Source organism: Silene latifolia, chromosome Y, assembly GCF_048544455.1.
Source record: "Silene latifolia isolate original U9 population chromosome Y, ASM4854445v1, whole genome shotgun sequence".
Classification (NCBI taxonomy): domain Eukaryota; kingdom Viridiplantae; phylum Streptophyta; class Magnoliopsida; order Caryophyllales; family Caryophyllaceae; genus Silene; species Silene latifolia.
The window spans coordinates 430,568,362-430,593,632 of record NC_133538.1 but is presented as its reverse complement, the minus strand read 5'-3'; the positions used below and the strand labels follow the sequence as shown (position 1 = coordinate 430,593,632).

The 25,271-nt window shown below is 38.0% G+C and overlaps 1 protein-coding gene, 1 long non-coding RNA gene and 1 other non-coding gene across 3 annotated transcripts; 1 reads left to right on the top strand and 2 right to left on the bottom strand.

The window, feature by feature from the left end:
* Positions 1-263: 263 nt before the first annotated feature.
* Positions 264-4,776, top strand: LOC141632554 (uncharacterized). The gene is made up of 9 exons (XM_074445095.1): positions 264-296; positions 359-460; positions 676-1,062; positions 1,111-1,409; positions 1,594-2,236; positions 2,345-2,616; positions 2,713-3,369; positions 3,508-4,153; positions 4,483-4,776. The coding sequence occupies exons 1-9, from the start codon at positions 264-266 to the stop codon at positions 4,774-4,776; spliced, it is 3,333 nt and encodes a 1,110-aa protein (XP_074301196.1).
* A 3,444-nt stretch (positions 4,777-8,220) lies between these two features.
* On the bottom strand, positions 8,221-11,037 carry LOC141626713 (uncharacterized). The gene is made up of 4 exons (XR_012536302.1): positions 10,775-11,037; positions 9,078-9,198; positions 8,604-8,730; positions 8,221-8,389 (listed from the first exon to the last, which is right to left on the bottom strand). It is a non-coding gene; the product is annotated as an uncharacterized LOC141626713 (long non-coding RNA).
* Positions 11,038-11,683: 646 nt separating this feature from the next.
* On the bottom strand, positions 11,684-11,790 carry LOC141636259 (small nucleolar RNA R71). Its single transcript, XR_012540882.1, has one exon. It is a non-coding gene; the product is annotated as a small nucleolar RNA R71 (small nucleolar RNA).
* Between the last annotated feature and the right edge of the window lie 13,481 nt (positions 11,791-25,271).

Here is a 25,271-nt window from a genome sequence, read left to right as displayed (position 1 = left end):
CTCATAAAACTCATACAACATCAGAGTTACACTCATCAAATCTGAAACTCAAAAGTGATTAATTAGGGGGCTAGAGAGAGAAAGACAATTACTTAGTGTATAGAAAACTGATTAGTAAAAAAGATGAGAGAGAAAGTTAGAGAGAGAATCCTTTAATTTTAGGTTTCTTTTTGATCAAGCAATGGCCCGATCAAAAAAATTCCCCAAAAATCATCAGAATTCTGCTAAATTGACTCAAAAAACTAAACAAAAATCACAAAAAAATGTTGATCTTAGTATTGATTCTACGAATAAAGGTAAATAACATTATCGGCGTCTTCAATTCTCGTCTCAGGAATTTGAATCCGACTTGGAACAGATATTGGAGCATGAAGAGGATGACGAGGAGCCTGAGTTGGAGAGATCAGAGGTGCTCACGCTGACACGCCTATGGTTCAAATCACACAGGATGATGTGGCTGGTGAGATTTCCTTTTGGTCTACTTCAGTTTACTGCTATGTCTTGGATGCGAACCCCCCGAGCTCTGTTTTAACAGGGTTTGTGAAAAGAGTATGGCAAGGTCAGGGTGTTGACAAAATCTCTTTTATGCCCAATGGTGTGTTTCTAGTTCGTTTCAAAACTATAGAACAACAGTAGTTTGTCTTGAATAATGGTCATCTGTTATTCGATAACAAGCCTGTTATTGTGAATGAGTGGCGTCCTGAGACTGAATTAATTAAACATGATGTTAAAATTGTTCCGATTTGGATGAAAATCTATGGATTGGATGTGAAATTCTGGGGTCAGGAAAGCCTTAAGAAAATTTCAGGAGTTGTAGGAAAATTTGTGAAAAGTGATGATGCCACAACTCATAGGAATTTCTTAGGGTTTGCACGGTTATTGGTTGAAGTTGAAATTGTCCAGCAGTTTCCTCATGAGATTAATTTCTTGGATGAACATGGTAAATCCCAAATTGTTAAGGTGGTATATGACTGGATTCCTGTATCATGTACTACGTGCAAAGGGATGGGGCATGTGTCTAAGGATTGCTGGAAGGGCACTGGGAAAATGAATGTCAAACAGGTCTAGAAACCTAAGGTGGCAGGTAATAAAAAAGCTGTTCCTACACAGAAGGTTAAATCTGTCACTAAGGTGCCTGACAAGAGTGTTGTTCATGTGGTCACTGTTACTCCAGTAGCCCCTAGGGTGGTGATGACTCCAGTTATAGTGCAGAAAACACCTACAGTGGAAAGCTCTATACCTAGGAGATTAATCACAAAGCTGATGAGAACTGACAAAGGAGAAAAGAGGAGTTTCCCTCCTGGCGGTGTCTCTTTTATGGAGGCTCTGTCTTCTTCTTTTCAGCGTTCTAGGATTGATTTCTTTGGGCTAGTTGAGAAAGGTGAGACTAGCAAACTGAAGGACAATGGGTAGTTGTGGTATGTGGAATATTAGAGGTATGAATAACCTGAATAAACAACAAGAAATAAGGAGTTTTCTTCTCCAAAATAAAGTGGGGTTATTTGGCTTGTTGGAGACTAAAATAAAAAGTAGGAATGGGAATAAAGTTAGAATTAATTTTTGTCAGGACTTGGCTATATGTACTAATACTAGCCTTCATAAAGGGGGCAAAATATGGCTCATTTGGGATCCTCATTTGTTTGAGGTAGATGTGTGTGATGTGACCATTCAGTGTATTCACTCTAAAATTGTGGATAAGGCTAGGAAAGTTGTTTTCTGGTTTACTGTAGTTTATGGGTTGAATCATCACAATGAGATAGAAGATCTATGGAATAGTTTGAGAAGCTACCATGGAAGTGTTGATGGTCCTTGGATTGTGAGAGGGGACTTTAATTCTATCATGGCAAGTGATGAAAGGATTGGGGGTGCTCCTGTGACTAATGCTGAGGTTAGGCCTATGTTACAGACTGTTCAGGATTGTAAGTTAGCTGATCTTAGTGGTCAGGGAGCTTTCTATACTTGGTCCAATAAGCATGATAATGAGACAAGAGTTTATAGCAGAATTGACAGAGTTTTTGTTAATGATGATTGGGTTGATACTTTCCCTGAGAGCTATGTGCACTTCATGCCTGAGGGTTGGTTTGATCACTGCCCTGGATTGGTGCAGTTTGATTCAGTTTGTCAGAGAAAGGGGACTACATTTAAATACTTCAATATGTGGTCCCTGGCCCCTGAGTACAAGCATATTGTGGAAGCTGGCTGGCATAAGGCGGTCCAGGGCACTCCTATGTTCAGGGTGGTGTCTAAATTGAAGGGCTTAAAAACAGGTTTGAAGAAGTTAAATAAAGAACAGTTCAGTGATATTGAGAATTTGACTTCTGTTGCTGAGCTATCCTTGAAATAGTTTCAGGAGTCACTGGCTTTGGATCCTCTTAATGAACAGATTTTGCAGAATGAAAGAGCCTGTGCTCATGAGGTGTCTGAATTGAGGAAAGCTAGAGCACAGTTTTTGAGTCAAAAAGCTAAGTGTGACTGGATTAAAATGGGGGATGAAAACACTTCTTATTTTCATGCTCGTATTAAAAAGAGAAGAGCTAGAAATAGTGTTTTCCAGGTGAGGGATATGAATAACAATATTTGTTCTAGTCCTGAGAGTATTCAGCAGGCTTTTGAAGAGTACTAAAAGTCTTTGTTGGGCACTTCAAAGCAGGTGAGAGGAGTTAATAGGAGAGTTGTGACTTCTGGGAATTGTGTTACTGATGATCACTGTAGCTTGTTGACTGCTCCCATTACCAGTGAGGAGGTCAAAAAGGCTATGTTTGATATACCAGGAGACAAAGCTCCTGGCCCTGATGGGTACAGTAGCCAGTTCTTCAATGAGCACTGGGACATTGTTGGTCCTGATATTGTGGCAGCAGTCAAAGGGGCTTTCTCTTCTGGTAAGCTGTTGAAACAGGTGAACAGCACCATCATCACCCTTATACCTAAAGTTGAAATGCCTGAGACAGTGTTGCAATTTAGACCCATTGCTTGTTGCAACACTGTCTATAAATGTCTCTCTAAAGTAATTTGTGCAAGATTAGGGAAGGTGTTGCCTGACATTATTAGTTCTTCCCAAAGTGCCTTTATTAAGGGAAGGGACATAGTGGGCAACATCTTGATTTGTCAAGATCTCATCAAGCTTTACAAAAGAAAGAGTTGTTCTCCCAAGTTAATGATGAAGCTTGACTTACAGAAAGCATATGACTCAGTTGAGTGGTCTTTTGTTAGAGATATGCTTACTTGTCTTGGGTTCCCTGAGAGATTCCTATGGATTGTTATGGAATGTGTCATGACCCCTACCTATACAATCTCTCTAAATGGGGCAAATTTTGGTTTCTTTCATGGCATGAGAGGGCTTAGACAGGGAGACCCCCCCTCTCCTCTTCTGTTCACTATATGTTTGGAATAGTTTAGCAGAGTGATTGGTGTGATTCAGAAGCATGGAAGGTTTAGGTTTCATCCCTTATGCAATAGAATTCAGCTAACACATTTGTGTTTTGCTGTTGATCTTATTCTCTTTTGTAGAGGTGACAGAGATTCTAGTGAACTGATACTGAGAGCTTTTAAATATTTCTCTAATGCCTCTGGTCTCATCATGAATAGGGGAAAATCTAATTTCTACTGTAATGGGGTTGATGAGGCGGTTATCAAGCACCTGGAGCATCACTTTGGCATGAAAAGAGGGACTGTCCCTTTTAAGTACCTAGGGGTTAATGTGACCCCTAAGAGATTGTCTATCATGGATTGTGACTGTCTGGTTGAGAAAATTGTTGAGAAAATTAGAGGTTTTGGGGCTAGAAAGTTATCCTATGCTGGTAGGATGGTGTTGATCAAAGCTGTCCTTAGTAACATTCACAGATACTGGGCTAGAATATTCATTCTCCCTAAGGCTGTCATCAAGAAAATTGAAGTTGTGTGTAGAAACTACCTGTGGCATGGCTCTGAGAACAAAGACACTCCTGCTCTGGTCTCTTGGGATCAGATTTGTCATAAGAAGAAGCATGGGGGTCTGGGGCTTAAGGACCTACATGCATGGAATGTGGCTGCAATAAGAAAGTATGTTTGGTGGGTGGCCATGAAAGCTGATCACCTGTGGGTTCGATGGGTCCATGCTATTTACATTAAGTCCAAGACATGGGAGGGTTATGAACCTGCTAATGGGACTAGCTGGGCATGGAAATTTTTTGTCAAGTCAAGAATATTTATAAACCTAATTTATTCTCAACCAACATGGTAGAGCACTACTCAATCAAAGATGGATATCAGTGGCTTAGACCAGAGGGGGCTATAGTTAGTTGGTATCCTTGGCTGCTAAATAAGTGGATTTTGCCTAAACATGGATTCATGGTCTGGCTTGTTGCTTAGCAGAGATTGCTAACACAGGACAGGCTGATGAAGATGAATATTGTCCAAGTGAATTGCTGTTTTTTATGTGGTGATGCTGAGGAGAGTCATAGCCACCTATTTTTTGACTGCTGTTACAGTAGATGCTGCCTGCAGATGATTTCAGAATGGTGTTTGATGCAGTTGCCTATCACTGATTGCATTCAGTGGTGGGTTAAGTGGAAGGTACCTGAATTGAGCAGGAAGAAGATCATTGCTGTGATTATAGCAAGTCTGATGGCCCATATCTGGTTTAGCAGAAACAAATGCAGAATTGAGGATTATGTTATCAGGCCTGCTATGCTCTGCAGGATGGTTAAACTGGAGGTGAAGAACAGATTAGCAAGTTGTGGTATCAAGTCTCGAAATAGACGTGTGCTAGATTGGGTGTTGTATATTCAGTCTACTTAATGATGTCTTTGTTCTAAATTGCTGGAAATGTATGGAAAATGATATGAATGTAATGGTGTAAGGGACATTTTAATTTTCAATGAGAAAGCTTACATTTTCCCAAAAAAAACAAGAAAACTAATTAGTGATATTTTTTTTTCTTCAATCTTAACCATCCATTTCAATCCAACCATCCACATTTTTTTTCCTTTTCTTTTTTGTAGTCCTTAACTCATTCCCTCTCCATCCATCTCAACCATCCATTTAGTCCATCCAATGGTCCTTAGAAGGATTTAGAGACTCAATGGATATGGAGGACTCATAAGAACTCCTATATATATATATATATATATATATATATATATATATATATATATATATATATATATATATATATATATATATATATATATATATATATATATATATATATAGAAGTAGGATCATATGAGTTAGGTCATTGTTGGTGAGTTACCCCTTTAAACCTAGACCATTGATCTCATCTAAAATGGATGGCTGAGATGAAATCTTGCCCAACCTATAAATACTCACTTTTCTCTCAATCCCCTCATTATTAGAGAATCACTCTCCCTCTCCTCTTTCTCTCCCCAAAAGACAGAACAAAAAAAATAGAACGACGTACGTCATCCTCGTTCAAATTTCTCAAATTCCGTCTTCATCAAATTCGTTCAAGTTGCAGGCTACAAACTCAATCTTCATCTTCCTCGTTCAAATTTGTCATCAGTTAAGGAGATTTCGTTGTCTATTTCGCTTCATCTTCGCATGTCTCTTCAATTTCATTATAGGTAAGTACTAATTTTGTTTTCTAGATCTGATTGGTGCGTTTTCATTATCGTTCTTATCTAATATCCTTTTCATTTTCGTTGATTCGTTGTATGTCTGTCCGCACTTATGATTTGTTGTGAAATTGCTTATTTTCTCATTTTTTTTCCCAATAATTTATAGGGTTTTGAGTTTGATATGAGAATTCTAAACGATCTTGTGCATTTTCATGTTGTTTGTAAGCTGTTTGATAAGTTTTTTCTTATTCAATTGTGTTATTTTGTATCTTTGATTGGTGACTCATATTTGAGCACATTTAGTCCCCGAATTAACCTCGTTCCTATGCTTTATAGCACATAATTGGGTCATTTACTATCTTTAGTTTCCTCATTTTGCATACTCTTTGAAGTTTTGTCTCCTTGGTAGGAAAGGAGTACTAACCTTGCATTTATGAGGTGGAATGGAGTTAAATTGATCGCATCTAATGACCAAGCATCAAAGAGAAGACCAACACTAGCGGCCTAAGTAGATAATAAAGTGAAACGGGCAATGATGAAAGGATCCTTTCATCCCCGAAATGATCCTTGCGGATTGTGAAGGAGGAAAATAAGAGATGATGTCTGCCCAGGAATCCGAGCGGATCAGACACGATCCGGGCGTCTCCCATCATTAACATCCGGGCGTCTTTTGGCCAAGACGAGCGTCTTGCAACCCATGGAGCCGAGCATCTTCCAGGCGATCCGAGCGGATCGAAGGTTAGAGATCCTATGCCTTACCTCAAGACGCACGGATCGTGGCAGGACTAGCACGAGAATATGCTCATTTCCTTCGAGATGAGCATTTCCTCAACTTTTCTTAGGGACTTAATAGTCATTTAAGCCCTTAGTAACCCTAATCCTTGTACCTAATCTCTAGTATAAATACCCCTTTGTACTACCTAGATTAGCATCAAGTTGTAATTATCCTTTAATGTTCTCTTAATCCATCCTTAATCAAGTAGTAATCTTGTAATCAACTCTTAATCAAGTTATAATACAATTCTAAATCTTAATATTTTCTTAATTTCTCTATTGTTCTTCATTTATTTTGGGTAATTAGAAGATTATTTGGGTTTATTTGGAGGATTGACAACCTTCCATCAATCATCAAGTACTTCTATTATTCTTTGCTTTATTATTTGGAATCATCTTCATAGGTATAATTCTCTCTTAACCTTGTTTAATTATTGTTAATCACCTTCATCTATTCCTCATGTTTTGCCTTGTTAGTATGATTGACAACCTTATTAGCATGTTGAACTTGATAATGAGTGAGTAGTTTTCTTAACTAGGGTTAATGGGGAATTAGGGGAAACCAACATGGGGATTGATTCATGCTTAATCTAATATGTTTTCATAATTACTTTGCTTGCTTGTTGTGATTTCAACTTATGCACATGTTATGTTTGATGAAATGGGAGCCTATGAATCCTTGTATTTTTTACCCATCACCTATCTTTTCAATGGGACTTGTAAGCTTATACACCAACTAGAGTCTCATTAGACCATGCATATAGTTGAATAGGAAGGACTAAGTCGACTTGTAGGTGTTGTACAATCTAATCGATTTGGCTTTGGGACCCAAACCTTCTTAGGGATTGTAAGCTTATACACCAACTCGATCCCATCACAACAATAAGTGCTTGCATCTAGTAGAGAACATGTTTGTATGATCAACTTCCATGAATCCCCTATGAACCCATGACACCCTAGTGCTTTTAATCAATTGTTTACACCCCTTTTAATCATCTTGCTTATTACTTTACTTTTATATTGTTGATTAGTTTAGTTGATCTCCTATCTCAACCCAAATTGTGACACCCTAAGACACAACATTCGCAATTGAAAATCCTAAATCAATACCCGTCCCTTGGGATCCGACCTTTACTTGCCTCTTTGCTAAGAGTAGTTTATGAAGTTATAAATATTATTTTGGTTGGTAGCTTTTGACGACGAGTAATATCCACACCAAAAAAATGGCGCCGTTGCCGGGGACGGTGTTAACTTGATTTGATTTTCATTAATTGTTTTTAGTTGTGTCTTTCTTTACCTTGGGGAAGTCAATCTCCTCAAGGTTGTTCTAATTGTTTTCGAGTTGTTTGATAATTTACATGTCTAGAAGATCACAAGGTAACTTGTTACCCATTGATCTTGAAATTTAAAGAACCTTAACCAACAATAGAAGAGTTGCTAGAGGTACTTTAAGAGGTATCGGGGAAATTATGGACATTCAACCAAATAACATTGAGTTTACCAACCCTTTTGCAAGACACTAGTACAGAAATGGCTTTTGGCTACGGTTAAAAATGACATTTGGCTACGGTTTCTCGACCGTAGTAAATCGGGGCGTTGCCTTAGATCAAGTAGTTATGGCTACGGTCAGGAACCGTAGCCAAAAGTGACTTATGGCTACGGTTATTAATAGGAACCGTAGCCTAAAGTGACTTATGGCTACGGTTATTAAGATTAAACCGTAGCCATAAGTCACTTTAGGCTACGGTTCTCTTTAACAACCGTAGTCGTTTCTCAACTAAAATTTTAAAAAAAAAATTATTTACAAAAATATGATTTATTATAAATGTAAATTCTTTAATTAAGATAATAATAATTAATTACAATACCAATGTTTAACATACAACTACCATTACAAATCTATCACTATTAAGTTCTCATAATATTCTACCTCACAACTAATCAGCTTCCTTCTTGTGCTTCTCTTTCCCGAGCTTCTTCTCCTCTTTGAATTTTCTCTCTTCCTCTGCATGTTCTCTTTCAATCCTCTCCCGCTGTTCTCTCCTCTACCTCTGCCTCGCCTGAGCAACAAAGAAATGGGAATGGATAAGTCATGCAGAAAAATAATTTCATGTAACATGATGGCCCTATTTCAGTCTTAAGCCAGTTACAATGAACTTTAAGAAATACAAAGCACAATACCCAGCAAGTAATATCGGTAAACGTTATGCTTGTTTATCCATTCAATCACAACACTTAGTAATCAAACACATACACACAGACTCAGCATCTCACCTGAAAGTTAACCTAGGTGGTTGTGTTTGGGTTCTGTGTCAAAATACATATGCTGTGGCATGGTCTCTTTCACGAGCTTCATCTTCTTCCTCTCCTGGTCTTCTCTCCTCTGTGGCTCTGCCTCTCCCTGGCCAGAGCAAAAAAGAAATAGGAATGGATAAGTCGGGCAGAAAAAAAATTTCACGTAACATGATGCCCTATTTTAGTCTTAAGCCAGATGCTGCACTTCTCTCCAAGAAAATTCAGCATTGAGTTGTGACAGTTTACTTCTAAAGTTACATTTGTAATGATGTACTGTGGCACGCTCAACATACAAGTGAATAAGACTACAAAAAAATGAGGAAATATTTATAGAGACAAATACCACTACAAAATGTTTGCGTAAATTAGCCTGTGTGTTAATACAGTAATACATAGGAACCCAACCAAGCTCACTTAGGCCATACAGAAAGAGAAGGGAAACCCGTCAAGTACCTGATCAGCTTCTAGTGCAGCCATAGAAGCAACATCTTGTTCCTCCCTCAAACGCATTTAGTTTCTCCTCTCCTTGGCTTCACGCCTAGCTGAGACAAGTACATGTGTATTCCAGAGCTCTCTGCAGTATAGAAAGCATTTTCGCAGGAGACTTTATCCCCCAATCTATAATAAAAGAAAAATAAAGTTGAACTGAAAAAGGGTGGTTGAAAGCTAGTAATTGAATCCTCAATATTCACTGCAAGAAAGACCCTCCATTATCCAGTCATAACTCATAAGTAGCACTATTATACATGTAAAGGCTATATGAATCAACTTCCTTGCTTGGACACCAGTCCAGAGTTGAAGAACAAAAAATCTGTCCGACATTCAGAAACATCATATGTAAGCTTTCGAACTAAAATGGTCCTATACTAAGGCTACTATACCAGACCTGGTGTCGATATGACTTAGTCCCGCTACTTAGGGTAAGAAAATTAGAATTTGGATCACAAAATAGGTCTCATGAATCAACGGACAAATAATTGTAAACATCCAGTGATTTTTGTCCAACAAAGAAACAAAAACAGAAAAATGATAGCTTTGTCAGGTTACTTCATTACGGTCGTTCAATCATAGAAAAATGCAAATTTAACATCTAGTCTACAACATTATTCCCCCTTCTCTATTTGATAGTCCATTTTTGCACAGTTGCACTGTCAAAAAAGGGATATTTTCTTATCCTAACCTTTATATGTCATGAAAATAATTTAGAATTTGTATGGTAGAAATCTAGTAGCTTGTCAATAAAATAAATTCATTATGATTAAAAGCAATCATCAATTCAATCATATTGTGCTTCCTATTCATTAGACATGCTTTTACGGAATGATTTAAAACCTAAGGGAAACAGAATCCAATAATAAATTAGAATTATTTTCAGTATAACACCGGAATATAATGACAATACATATCGAAATATGCTTACCCTAAATCCAAAATAATAACACTAAAGATCGATTGCATATACTGATATACCCCATCAAAATCCAAAAGAGAAACCTAACAAGAAATCCAGATTGAACCAATCCATCCTGAATGTCTCCGTAAAAAAAGCGTTAAGGCTGAAATTGGTGGTATTTGGCTTTTAGTACCACATGTTTTAGTAAAAGAATGACTACCAACTTAGAAGAAACCAAATTTTGTGATTCAATTAAACATACTCTGTATTGTTTGGGCGGCCCAATGATCAAAATGCAGAAAATTAGCTGTTTAGTTTTGCACGTTTTATGCAATAGTAAGCTTGATTTCAACAAACTACAATACATGGAGTTGGCTAAATTGATCAAAATAAGGATGCGTGGAAAGAATAAAGCTTGTGATTCGAACTAGAAGGTAAACAGAAGGAAAATATGAAATACATCCAAGGGAAGAAAGACAAAACCAGAACTGGCCAAACTAATCACCGCCTAAACGCTATACCCGAACAAATTAACCCAAATCTAACAAGAAATCCAGATTGAACCAATCCATCCTGAATGTATCCTATGCTAAACTAACCCTTACCCGTAAATTACTCAAAAATCAACACATCCAAAACACACCAGAACTCGATACGAACCTACAATACCAAATTTGATCTGAATAAAACAAGATCCAAAATGACTTAGACCCATTTTCTAGGGCTATTAGCAAAGAAATAAATAAGCAAGTCATACCTTAGTAATAGGAGCGCCATCGATTAGGAAACTGGATTTGTCATCAGAGGAAGATGGAGAAGCTTGACAAATCAGCTTCATTTAGGTGCTGCCGGAAGTAACAAGGTGGGTGGCGAACTTGGTGCCGGAAATGACGAGGCGTTGTGGGTGACGATGTGGCTACCGGCGTTATGCGTTGAGGTGAGGAGCAATAATGGGGAATTTGGGTGTTGAGGGAGATTGGAATCACATTAAAAAAGGGGGGTTGTGCAGGGAAAGTTAGGGTTATATTAGAAGTGAAGGGGCACTAATTTCTTCGGTTAGAGTCAACCGTAGCATTTTCTTGTCATTTGGCTTCGGTTCAATGCTGTAGCCGTAGGATTTTTCTCTAATTTGTATTTTTAGCTACGGTTATTGATGTATAACCGTAGCCATTTATAAAAGGCTACGGCTATTTTTAATGACCGTAGCCTTTTGTACTTGCCTAATGTCATTTTTGTACTAGTGAGAGAAGGAGAGGACAACCCAATACAAAACCCACTACAAAATCAACCCACAATGCCTATATTCTCATCACATTCCGTACCAACCGAGGAGAACCTACCAAATAGTACTCCTACACCACCATATTTAACCGGTAATTTCTTTGCCAAATCCGCATTCATACAACTAGTTGAGAGAAGTCAATTTGGGGGGATGCCTAGTGAAGACTCTCATTCACATATGGAGAATTTTTGTGACTATTGTGATGCGATTTCTCAAACTGGTGTTACTCAAGACCAAATCCGATGGGTCTTATTTCCTTTTTCTTTGATTGGTACCGCAAAGCAATGGTTGAAAAGTCTAGACAAGACTACTCTTGGTATTGATTCATGGAAGAGGTTGGCACTTGCTTTCTACAAGAAATTTTATCCTCCGGAGAAGACTAACATGTTGAGAGCCCAAATCACCGGGTTCAAACAAAGGGATGAGGAGTCATTGTATGAAGCATAGGAGAGATTTAAGGACACTTTTCGTTCTTGTCCACACCATGGACTTAGCGAGTGGTTCCTTGTGCAACAATTTTGGAATGGTCTACATGAAAACTCCCGCAACATCCTCTACATGGGATCTAATGGTATATTTAGCAAAGTTGATGACAATCAAACATGGGCCAAAATTGAAAAAATGGCGGTTCATAATTTACAATATAGTAGGCCTCGAAGGACCACTAGAGGAGGAAAGCATGAAATAGATTCCATCACTCAATTGGATGCTCAACTAAGTGCTCATATTGACACCATCAATTTGAAGTTTGAGAAGGCTATGGCTAAGCTTGATGAAGCTTCCAAATCACCCAAACAACATGTTAATGCTATGGTGGCATCATCCTCAATTCCAAGTGGAGTATGTGAGAGTTGTGGAACTTTGGGACATGACCAAAGTGAATGTAGGGGAACAAATGAACAAGTAAATGCTTTCCAAGCATACAAGAGTAGCACCCCTTATTCCAACTATTATAATGAGAATACCAAATTCCATCCCAATCTTTCATACAAAAGCCAAAATGTTCAAAACCCTCAACCAACATACACCCCACCTCCAATGAGAAATCAAGTTCAAAGACCCTTTTACAACCAAAGCCAAGGTTATCAAAATCAACCTTCATACAATCAATCCAATGACTAAGGCTTTGATGTTCAAAAAGCGGTCCTCCAAATGCAAAAGAATCAACAAGAATTTTTCACCCAAATGCAAAAAGATAGCCAAGCCAAAGACATCACCATCAACAACATCCTAGCCCATACCAAAATGCTAGAAACCTAAATGTCTCAATTAGCATCTTCTAGCTCTCAAAGACAAAAGGGGCAATTACCACCTCGAAGTAATCCCCCAAGACATGAGTCGGTTAGTGCCATCCATTTGAGGAGTGGTACAAGATATGAAGGGCCAAAGCAGCCAATTGATGAAGACATTGTGGGTGCTAGTAACAAGCAAAGAGTTGTGGAGAACTCTAAGGAGGTAGATCCTACCACCAATGAAGTTTCAAAGAAGAAGAATGAAGAGAAGGCTAAAGAAAAAGAGCCTATTGTGATTAGACTTCCATTCCCAAGTCTTCAAGCTAAGCCTAAGTTTGATAAACAACTTGGAAAGTTCATGGAGATTGTGAAAAACTTAGAAGTCTCAATCCCATTCACGAAATTCATCAATCATGTTCCGACCTATGCAAAGTACATGAAAGACATTCTTACCAAGAAGAAATCCATCTGGAAATTAGAGACTATTGTATTCACTAAAGTGAGTAGTGCTATTCTTCAAGGAAGTTCACCTCCAAAACTCAAAGACCCGGGAAGCTTCTCTATTCCATACACCATTGGCGACACCACAATCAACAAAGCTTTATGTGACCTTGGAGCAAGTGTGAGTGTCATGCCATACTCAGTATGCAAGAGGCTAGGAATGGGAGAATTCAAGTGCACTAACATTACTCTTCAAATGGCGGATCGATCAACAAAGATACCTTTAGAGGTATGGGAATATGTGCTCGTAAGAATTGGCAAATTCTTCATCCCGATAGACTTTGTTATTGTAGACATGGAGGAGGATTCCAACATTCCTATTATTTTAGGAAGAACTTTCTTGCATATCGCGGGAGCGTTGATTGATGTGAAACATGGAGAGCTTATACTTGAAGTGTGGGATGAGACAATCACTTTTAATATTGACAAGACAATGAGAGCTCCCCGACTACATGAGCTATGTTTCATGGTCGACCATTATAGCTGAGAAAGTGATAGGAAGAAGTTGGCACCACAATGCAAAGATCAAGCTATGGGTAAAGAATCACCACCCATATGGAAGAAGAAAGTGGATAATCCTCAAGATGCTCTATCCGGAGAGCAAGGAAATTTCAACAACGATGAGAGCTTGAATAGCTCACCACCAATCATGACAAGTAAGGAAGAAGGCCTCATTGGCCATGACAACAAGAAAGAGGAGTTGCTCTTGTCAACTCATGACATCATTGGGGAGCAAGCTAGTGAAGTTTGTGGTCTATGGGATGACGAATTTGAAGGATTACTCAATCCTTACATTGATAATGCTATGACCTTAGACCAAGGCTTTGGTGATCATCTTGACTCAAGTCACCACCATGAAGAACACAATGTGCAAAGCTCTATTGAAGATCTTTTTAATAAAAATGAACAAGCCTTTGACTACTTCTACAAGGTGTTGAGCAACATCAACAACACCTTGGCTATACCCCCTTGACATCTCATTAAAGAATGAGAGTTTGGTGGAGTCCTACCTAAACTACCATTTGTAAATATTCTAACCCCTTAACTTGCATTTAATTTCGTATATTGCATTTTTGTCAATTTTGGATTTACATTTTTATGCTTTGATCAAGATTTTCATTTTGAGAGAAAGTGAGGGAGGTATTTTTAATGTTTCTTGATATGTAGTGTTTGATTTAGTGTGGGGATAGCAAATGCCTAGGCTATCCGAGCCTTCATAGTTCACCCATAATGAAGACAAAAGGAATGAAGAAGACATGACATGGGAAATGAAGAATCCCCACAGGTGGAATTGAACCCGTGGGTACAGGAGAAGATCTGAGCGTCCCAGAGGGAATCGCTCGTCTTGGGAGAAATCCGAGCGTCCTGGCTCCCAGACGCTCGTCTTGAGAGTCCTGGCATTGAAAAAATTGGGACTGTTTTACAATCCGAGCAGATTATACACAAGACGCCCATCTCTGGTGGAATCCGCTCGTCTCGGGAGAAATCTACGCGTCCTGACCTAGGCAAAAAGTTAGAGTTCCCACTGTCTACAAATCCGAGCGTCCCCAAGTAAAGACGCTCGTCTCCTGCAGAAATCCGCCCGTCTCCAGATAAATCCGCACGTCGCAGCACGAGTTAGAAATTTCTCAGCTGACTGACTAAGGATCCGAGCGTCTTTAGAAGAATCCGCCCGTCTCCTACTGCTGAAAGCTATATCACGGGATTAAAACCCTCCTTCCCCAATTCATTTCCTTCTTTCAAAACACAAGCACACACCCAAAACCCTCACAACCCTCAATCCCCTCATCAACAAAACACAAATTCCTCAACCAAATTCACCGATATCAAATCCAAACTTCCTCAAAACATAATCAAATTACTCCCTCGTCAACAAAACACCAACCAAACACCAAATTCCTCAAAAATTGAATCGATTTTCCAAGGTTTCAAGGCAAAATCCGAAAACCCCAAATCAATTAGGGATTCATTGAAGCTTGAGAAGATTAGAAGCATTCAAGCAAGAATTTGGTTTGCTGATACAATCTTAACAAGGAGAAGCTTTATGGCAAGGACTAAAGGTGGAAACAAGGCACCCACAAAATAAAATCTTTCAAAGAGGCAATAAGCTCTTCAAGCTTCCAAGGCTATGGTAGTGCATCAAGCAAGGGTGGAAATTCAAGAGGTTACTACTCCTATGGTGGAAGCTACTCCTATTCCGGTCATTGAATAATTGCAAGATTTGTTGGAGCTTGTGTCCTCCACAAATTAGTGCGATAACATTAATAAATCTCTTATAGGTTCACAAGGGTATACTTCGTATTTTATCAGTTGATTAACGATTACTTAATAACGGTTGGCTTGCTAGAAAGTTTGACATTATTATCATACTTATAGCGGTAATCAACTGGTCCCTAAAAGTCACACATAAAGGATTTGTTTGAGAGATGTGGTTATGGAAATGTAATCACATTGATGCCTTACATGACTAAATAGTTAGTTAATTTGTTGATGAGACGATTATTTAATGCCGATTAAATAATATTAGCTAAGACGAATTAACTGTCAATTCGTAAAATTGAATATAATATGTTATATTTAATTAATGTATATAATGTTAGCTTGAGCGAATTAATATGTTAATTCGTAATTAAATGTCATCGGTTATATTTAACTAGCAAGTTAAAGTATATATTATACGATATTGTCACAGACCGGCATTAATAAATCCACTTGCAAGCTGTTGTGTGTAGACTTATTAATACGGAATGATATAAATGACAATTTATAAATAATACATTTTATACATTTTGTATACTACCAAAATAAGAAGATTTAATCTCCTTATTTTAGGTAAGTAGAAAACCGAAAACAAAAGAGAAATTAATCTCTCTTTATTTTGGTATTGTGGGCCGAATTAGGGGAAATAATATCTCCATTTTACCTTCTCTTTTTCGGTTTTAAGAAGAAAAATGTGAGATCATTTCTACCCTAATTCTAACCTAGCACACAATCATCAAAACACAAAAAAAAAACCCTAAAATAATTTACAGAAATTGGGGATCGATTCTAGCAAGAACACAAAGGCATATCTCATATCGTTTTGGGTGCAACTGATAGGCGAATATCATTGCGATATTGTTCTTAGGCCAATTTTGCTAGGACCGAAGGTTATTCCTTAATGCTCTACCTTTTGTTTATGTAATTCATTTTATGACTCGCATTCGTCATTATAATTCGTTATAATCCTTAAAGTTAAAGGGATGCATACAGATAATTCCCACAAGTGGTATCAGAGCCAAGGCCACGAACTTTATTTTGATGATTTTCGTAAAATTGGATGAAAACAAAAATTGGTCTCGAAAATTAGGGTTTCAGCTGTAAAATTTTTTTTAGCCGTAGCTGTTTTCGGTTCACGGTTTGGTCGATCGACCAGTACCCCTGGTCGACCGACTGCCTCGACCGAAATTTTTTTCGTTTTTTTTTATATTTTGATTTCCATTTGATTCATACATATTGTTGTTTTAATCAGTTAAGATGATAATAAAATGAATTTGTAGATGCTTTGATTTAATTCGAATTAAATTAAATTGTAAATGGAATCGTCATGTTGATGATATAAAATTTGTTTTTGCTATATAGTTTTTAGCATATACGGTTAATCACGTTTCATTAATTCATATGCTAATCGTGTTCTAATAGCAACTATAAACGATTTTCTTCATCTTAATGTTTTTGTTTTAGAGCATTTTTGCCGCAAAAGAAAAAAAAGGGGCTTTATTAGGGTTTGCTTTGCCGAGAGCTCCAAAAGAAAAAAAATTTCTGTTTTTTTGTTTTTTTTTTTTTGCTTTTGCCGAAAAAAAAGGGGGTGTTTTTGTTTTTTTTTTTTTATTCCAGCCGAGAAATATATAAAAAAAAAAAACGATGTTATGTTTCGGTTTTTGAAGATTTGCCGAAAGAAAGAAAAAAATGTTTTTTTTTATTTCTGTTTTTTTTCAGCCAAGCTGGAAAAATAAAAAAAAAAAAAAAAAATTTGGGTGTTTTTTTTTTGTTTGCCGAGACCAAAAGAGAAAAAAAAAAAGGATTTTTTTTGTTTGATTTTGGCCAATTAATTATTGTGAAGCGGTTCATAATTCATAGATACCTAATTATTTTAAAGCAGTTTAAAATATTGATGGATTAATGATGGGTGATGTCGTCGGGTCACATCCAATCAAACACATTTATAATACTCAACAAACAACTAGTTAGCGGTAAGTCGAGGTCGATCATGGGACGGTGGTTACTCAAATTATTCAATCTAATTAAGGTTATGCTTGGGGTTGTCACAATTATAATGGGTTGATGATTCTAATCTAATAGATGCAATAAACAAGCAACAAAAGGAAAGATGTAAACAATTGATTAAAAATGCTAGGATAACATGGGTTCATAAGGGATTCATGGGAGTTGATCATACAAACATGTTTCCTACTAGATGCAAGCAATTATTGTTGTGATGGATTGAGTTGGTTTATATCTTACAATCCTAGGGAGGTTTGGGTCCCGGAGCCGAATCGATTAGATGGTACAACACCTACAAGTCGACTTAGTCTTCCCTACTCAACAACATGCATGGTCTAATGAGACTCGAGTTGGTTTATGTCTTACAAGTCTCATTGAAAAGATAAGTGATGGTTGTAAATGCAAGGATTCATAGGCTTAGCATTTCATCAAACATAACATGTGCATGAGTTGAGATCAAAACAAGCAAGCAAATAAACCATGAAAGCATATTAATTTAAGCATGAATCATTCCCCATGTTGGTTTCCCCTAATTACCCATTAATCCTAGCTAAGTAACTACTCACTCATGATCAAGTTTAACATGTTAATAAGGTTGTCAATCATACTAACAAAGCCAAACATGATGAACAAGTAAGAAAGATTAACAATAATTAAAACAAGGATTAAGAGAATTATACCTATGGAGATTCCAATAATAATAATGCAAAGAATAATAGAAGAACTTGATGATTGATGGAAGGTTGTCAATTTCCCAATAAACCCAATAATCTTCTAATTACCCAATAATAAACTTGAATTACTTAATAATAAACATGAACAATGATTAAGAAAAGATTAATGTGTAATTTATGGAAAGATTAAAGAGTAAACTATTCTAATCTACTCCTAATCTAATCTAAAGAAGGATTGAATTAACCTCATGAAAACTTGATTCTATTCTAATAAAACTTGATGGTTTGATTATTACAAATGGTGTATATATAGTGGGGATTCACTAGGTTAACTAAGGCTAAATTAGTAATTACACTTTTTAGATTTGAGCAAGGAGACGCCGGTATTTGTCGAAGGAAGGGCATCTTTCTTTGAAGCTTGAAGAAACGGATTTGTGCTGGACTGGAATCCGTGCGTCTTAGGCACGGGACGGGCGGATTCAGTGGTCTGGGCCCGGGCGTCTTGGGGAGAAGACGGACGGATTCTGGAGATTCGGGCGTCTTTGGGGGAAGACTGGCGGATTCCTGAGAAGACGGGCGGGTTCTCTTCCAGTGAATTTTCTGTTTTTCCCAGCCAGAAGATGGGCGTCTTGTGGGGAAGACGGGCGTCTTGGCGAACAGTTTATTTGTTTGAGCTCGGATTGTAAAACGGACGTCATTTTCTCATCCGGACTCCTATTGGAGTGATTCAAAAGCCTAGATCACTTGTTTTTTCGACGCCGTTCCATCTACCATACTTTCAGAGCCAAAGGAGCAACCCTTGGTTCGGTTTTCGAGCGATTTCTTCTTGTAATGCCTTCCCTCTCGTCATTATTACTTTTAACCCTTTGATCCTTCTATATACACTTTATTCCTACGTCTTTGGTCATCATTCTTGCCTCCTCTTTATACTAGTCCATCTAATATCATCAATAAGCTTCCAAATATGCACGAAAGATGGGAATTTCCGCCTTATTATCTCCTTTTCTACAAAACATATGAAATGCGATAGAAAAGCAAATAGGAAGGTTTTGACGGATAAAATGGCCATAAAATGCTATAATAGTATGCAAAATAGGCTCAGCTAGGGGACTAAATGTGCGCAAATAATGGTCACATCAATTAAATTCATATTACAAGTTTAATATGAATTAAGATTAAATTAATAGTGAGTAATTGAGGAATTGTCACTTAATTTGATCAATTTAAATGGGTGGTTTGGATAAAATTAATCTACATAATTAAAGAATCATGTCTTGCATGTTTAATTTATTTTAGTTGATGCATTTTATTTAGTTGAATGAATCGTTGAATGGTTTTATTTACGTATTTTTGCAATCGGTTGTAATTGTAATACTTAGTGTGACCTTAGTCAAATTATGTTTTCGTAATGATGGGAACATAATTTTTAATGTAATTTGAGATCTCGTATATCCGTTTGGTTTTCTTTATTTATTACGGTTTTGAAATTAGAATGTAAATAGGTTTATTATGTAATTTTTAAATTGTAATTTTTGAGAAGACTAAAGATGGAGATTGGAGCTCACTCCCGCTACATGGATCAAGATGGAACATCAAGACAAGCTTCTCGGGTCCAAGGACGGATTCCAAATTTGTACTTATGTTCATTTTGATAGGATAGGCCACACTAGGACTTTATTTTGTTTTACGTTTTACCGTTCTTATTGCTTTTCATTCACATGCTAGTTAATGCATCATATTCCGCCTAAAACCAAACCACCTACTAAAATGCATGAAAATTGACACATATAGGTTGTATGTTAGTTTTCATAGACATAAAGATGTCACATGTTTATTAAGCCATCACCTTAGTTTATTCATTCTCGCATGCTAGATATTAGTTCACTTAAAATGAATTAAAATAAAGTTGATGGGATCTTCCTCTAAAACGGAAATTGAGACTAGTCTTTATAAGGGCAAACAACTATGAATCCCTTCTTCGTCGGTAGGCATAATATGACTCCTTCTACATTGGGTAAGTAGTTTGTGTTGACTTAGTTTATCTCAACATTATAGTCTAAAGAGTTTCTCGTGATTATGATAGACTAAAGATAGAATTTACAGAAATTTATCGACCAAGAATTCTAACAGTAGAATTAGCCAAAAGGTTGGCTTATCAATTTACAGATAATTGAGTCTTGGGATCATTTATATAATTCTTGAGGAGTCAATTGTATAAATGCATGAGTCTTCGCGTTATAACTGTATTACATTAGACTTAAATTAAAATCGATGCACATGCTTATTATTTATTCTTCTTTTCGCAGTGTAGAACACGTTTATATTACTGTTACAACAAATGGCTGGAAATAACGAAATCTCAATGTCAAGTGCCACACTTGGACGCGAGTCCTGGCTGAAAGTTTTTATGGACAACATGAATCAGTACACGCGACTGAAGAATGATGGGTCCAACTTTGCGGATTGGGAGGCAGCACTACGGAATGCTGCCATTGCTGACGGTAAGCTCAAGTACTTAACTGAGCCAATACCTGTAAACCTAGGCCCCAATGCGGGAGTTAATGAGTCACTTGCTTATAGTGATTTCGTTATGGAAGCGGGTGCGATAAAGAACGTACTCATCTTTGCAATGGAAACCAATTTGCAGAGACACTTCATTGCCCAAGGTGCGAACAAGATTTTTACCACGCTCACTAACGAGTTCTCAAAAGCACTGAGGATCGTTACTTATGAGCATAGCTGTCGCTTCTTTGATGCGAAACTCCAAAAGGGCCAACCGGTTAGCCCACACATTCTTAACATGATTGAGAATGTCGAGAAATTGGAGGCACTTGATTGCAAAATCAGTGAGAGCATTGTCATTGACCGAATGCTTCATTCTCTTCACGATGGTTTTGCCCTTTTCAGGGCGAACTACTACATGAATGACTTGAAAAAGAGTCCTCATGAGCTACACTCCCTTCTCGTACAGACCGAGAAGGATATGAAATTGAGTGGGAGCATGAAGTAAGATGTTCTCACGATTTCCAACAAGGGTAAAGGTAAGGGCAAAGCTCCGGGCGACCTAACTGTAGGTAAGCCAAAATTCAAGAAGCCAGGAAACGGTAAGAGTGGGCCTGGTGAGACTAGTGCCTCACAGGGAAAGGCAAAGAGCAAGGGCGGTGACATTGAGTGCCACCATTGTCACAAGACTGGACATTGGAGGAAGAACTGTCCCGTGTACCGGGAGGAAATAAAAGCAGGCCGCGTCGTTCCTGTTGGTATGTCATCTTATATTCATATGATTGAGATTAACCATGCAAGTTTCGGAACTTGGGTACTTGATACTGGTTGTGGTTCTCATCTGTGTAATCATTTGCAGGGCCTAAGAAACATCACACCTCTCGAAAAGGTTGATATGGACCTGCGAGTCGGGAATGGAGCTAGAGTTGCTGCTGTCTCGAAGGGAACATATGTAATCCAACTCTCTAGTGGTTTTGAGTTATTTTTAAATAACTGTTACTATGTACCCAGTTTGTCTAAGAACATTATTTCAGTTTTCGTACTTGATGTAGACAGATTTTCATTTTTAATAAAGGATAATAGCTGTATTTTCTATTTAAATGAAATGATTTATGGCAAAGCAGTTTCCATGAATAAAATTTACATCTTAGATCAAACCACGGAAATATTACACATGAATAATAAGAAATTAAAGGTTGGTGACAAAGATCAAACCTATCTATGGCATTGTCGAATGGGACACATAAATGAGATACGCGTAAAGAAACTCGTTGATAATGGGATCATTCCCGCATTCTAATTTTCTACATATGGCACGTGTGAATCATGTCTCATTGGCAAAATGACTCGAATTTCCTTCAAAGGTGTTGGAATGCGCGCTAGTGACCTATTAGGACTCATACATACTGATGTTTGTGGGCCTATGTTAATTACCGCTAGAGATGGCTATAGATATTTTATCATTTTCACGGACGATTTGAGTAGATACGGATATGTCTACTTAATGAAGCATAAAAGTGAGTCCTTTGAGAAATTCAAGGAATACCAGAACAAGGTGGAGAACCAACTGGGTAGAAAGGTTAAAGCACTCCGTTCAGATCAGGGTGGCGAATATCTTTCAAATGAGTTTGATCAACACCTTAAAGACTGTGGAATCATTTTGCAGTTAACTCCACCTGGAACACCTCAATTAAATGGTGTGTCCGAACGGAGAAATCGAACCTTACTTGATATGGTTCGATCCATGATGAGTCACACGGTAGTGCCTGATTCATTATGGGGTTTTGCTCTTTTGTCAGCTGCTCTTATACTTAACCGAAGTCCGACTAAAGCTGTCGACAAGACTCCATATGAAATGTGGAAGGGAACGGTCCCTAACTTGTCCTTTATTCGGGTTTGGGGCTGCGAGGCTTATGTCAAGTGGAGACACGAGGATAAGCTCGGCCCGCGATTGGTCAAGACATACTTTATAGGTTATCCAAAAGGAACATTTGGTCATTACTTCTATTCGCCTACTGAACATCGAGTTTTTGTGGCGGCTAGTGCGACGTTCTTGGGGAAAGAATTTCTCGAGAACAAGACAAGTAATAGAACCTTCAAGCTGTCGGAGATTCCAGAACCAACAACCGAGGAACAGATGGAGGAAGTTGTTCCTCCAACTGATGATACGGTTAATATTCCTGAGGAACCTAGGAGGTCGGGTAGAGTCTCTAATCCTCCGGATAGATACATTGGTATGGTCGAGGAGAATGACGTTTTACTCCTAGAGAGTAATGAACCCGCTACCTATAAAGGTGCTATGGCCTGTTCCGACTCAAAGCTATGGCTCGAAGCCATGCAATTCGAGATGGACTCCATGTATGAGAATGACGTATGGGATCTTGTTGATTTACCTAATAAGGTAAAACCTCTACAGTGCAAATGGCTTTACAAAATAAAGCGTTCTGTAGACGCGCAACCAGATACCTATAAGGCACGACTAGTGGCAAAAGGTTTCACTCAAGTGCATGGATTGCATTATGATGAGATTTTTGCACCTGTAGTCATGCTACGTTCCATTCGGATAATCTTAGCGATTGCCACATTTCATGATTATGAAATTTGGCAAATGGATGTGAAAACCGCCTTCTTAAACGGCTATTTGGAGGAAGAGTTGTACATGGTGCAACTCGAAGGTTTCATAGATCTTGAACATCTTAAGAAAGTATGCAAGCTTAAGCGTTACATTTATGGACTTAAGCAAGCTTCTCGGAGTTGGAATCATCGTTTCGACCAGGTGATAAAAGAGTATGGTTTCACTCGATCGGTCGAAGAACCATGCTTATATATCAAGTCGAGTGGGAGCAAGATTGTATTCTTGATATTGTATGTCGATGACATACTCTTGATTGGGAATGACATTCTTCTCCTATCTTCGGTTAAAGAATGGTTGAAGAACCATTTCCAGATGAAAGATCTGGGTGAGGCACTACGCATATTGGGAATCCGTATCTACCGAGATAGATCACGATGGACGTTATCACTTAGTCAGGAGTCTTATTTGGATAAGATTCTTGAGAAGTTCAGCATGACCAACTCCAAGAAGGGAACCTTCCAATTACGTCTGGGATTCAGTTGAGCAAGTCTCAGTCACCCACGACGCCTGAAGGAATTGAGCGCATGAGTCGTGTTCCTTATGCATCTGCAATAGGATCAATCATGTATGCCATGATATGCACACGTCAAGACGTGGCATATGCATTGAGTATGACGAGTCGGTACCAAAAGAATCCAGGTGAAACACACTGGATAACAGTTAAAAATATCCTCAAGTACCTACGGAGGACTAAGGATATGGTATTGACTTATGGAGGCGATACTAAGCTATGCGCAATCGGTTACGCAGATGCTAGCTTCCAAACGGATCGAGATGATTCAAAATCTCAGTCCGGGTTCGTCTTCACTCTTAATGGTGTTGCGGTCAGCTGGAAGAGTTCCAAACAGAGTGTTGTAGCAGATTCTACCACTGAATCCGAGTACTATGCTGCTTCGGAAGCAGCTAAGGAAGCGATATGGATGCGTCAATTCTTACAAGGATTTACGATAGTTCCTAGTTCGAATGACCCGATCACCATCTATTGTGACAATAGAGGTGCCATCTTCAAGGCTAAGGAGCCAAAGTCTAGAAACAAATCTAGACACGTACATCGGAAAGCTCACCTGATCCGTGATTACGTGGAGCAAGAAGAGATAGTGATTGACAAGGTAGCTTCGGATGATAACATCGCGGACCCTCTCACTAAACCGTTGAATTATTATAAGCATGTAGGGCACGTTATTTCCATGGGAATTAAATGTGTTCCTAAGTTGTAGTAGTTGATTATGGATTTGATACATTATCTTTTTCATATACTATTTATAACTTCATCGTTTTATTATAATATTTTTTTTTCATGTGGATTGTACTGACAACTTTGAACGCCACAAAGTGAACTGAATTACATTATATTTTGTTTGGTCTGTAATCACCTTAATGAGCTGATAACTCTGGCTATTATATTGTGCAGTCGATTGATGGTGGGTTCAACGAGCCATAAGTCAAACGGTTGACTGATCGATCACAAATGCAAGATTATAACGATACCTCGTAGGACAAATTTTTATGACAACGTAATGGAGTCCTAAATGTTTAAAAACATTCGGTGCCAAGTCATGGATAGGACATCCATTGTGTTCCTAGAGTCGATTCTTTTGACTATCGACTGTCTCTTGAGATTAAGGCAGTTTTTGGGTGACTTTGGTTTCTTTCTCACAGTCTGAATCGGAGGCTAAGTAGATTTTTTCTGGGTCATTTCATACTGTGCTTACATTTGTAGGATTCGAGTTGAGGAAAATATCCAACCCTTATCAGGTATAGTTATTTCTCAGGGCCACTCGAGGAGTTGTAACTGAAATGCATGGCCATGCTCGAATGATGATTCGTTTATCAGTTAAGTTACTCTCTAGTCGGGGAAACCACTCTTGATAATGATCGCTTGTAAAATACGACCTTTGTGAATACGAAATTGCAAATTGTTTTACATTGAGTGGGATAAATTTTAGGATATGAGAATCGGTTATCGCACATACACTTGTGAGGACAAGTGGGAGTTTGTTGGAGCTTGTGTCCTCCACAAATTAGTGTGATAACATTAATAAATCTCTTATAGGTTCACAAGGGTATACTTCGTATTTTATCAGTTCATTAACGATTACCTAATAACGGTTGGCTTGCTAGAAAGTTTGACGTTATTATCATACTGATGGCGGTAATCAACTGGT

What these genes read in the sequence shown, in the direction of transcription:
- LOC141632554 (XM_074445095.1), top strand. Translation starts at nt 264, where the DNA reads ATGTTGATCTTAGTATTGATTCTACGAATAAAG. An exon ending in CACACAGGATGATGTGGCTG is followed by an intron (nt 461 to 675) that starts GTGAGATTTCCT and finishes TTCGATAACAAG; the next exon opens with CCTGTTATTGTGAATGAGTG. An exon ending in ATTCAGCAGGCTTTTGAAGA is followed by an intron (nt 2,617 to 2,712) that starts GTACTAAAAGTC and finishes TGATCACTGTAG; the next exon opens with CTTGTTGACTGCTCCCATTA.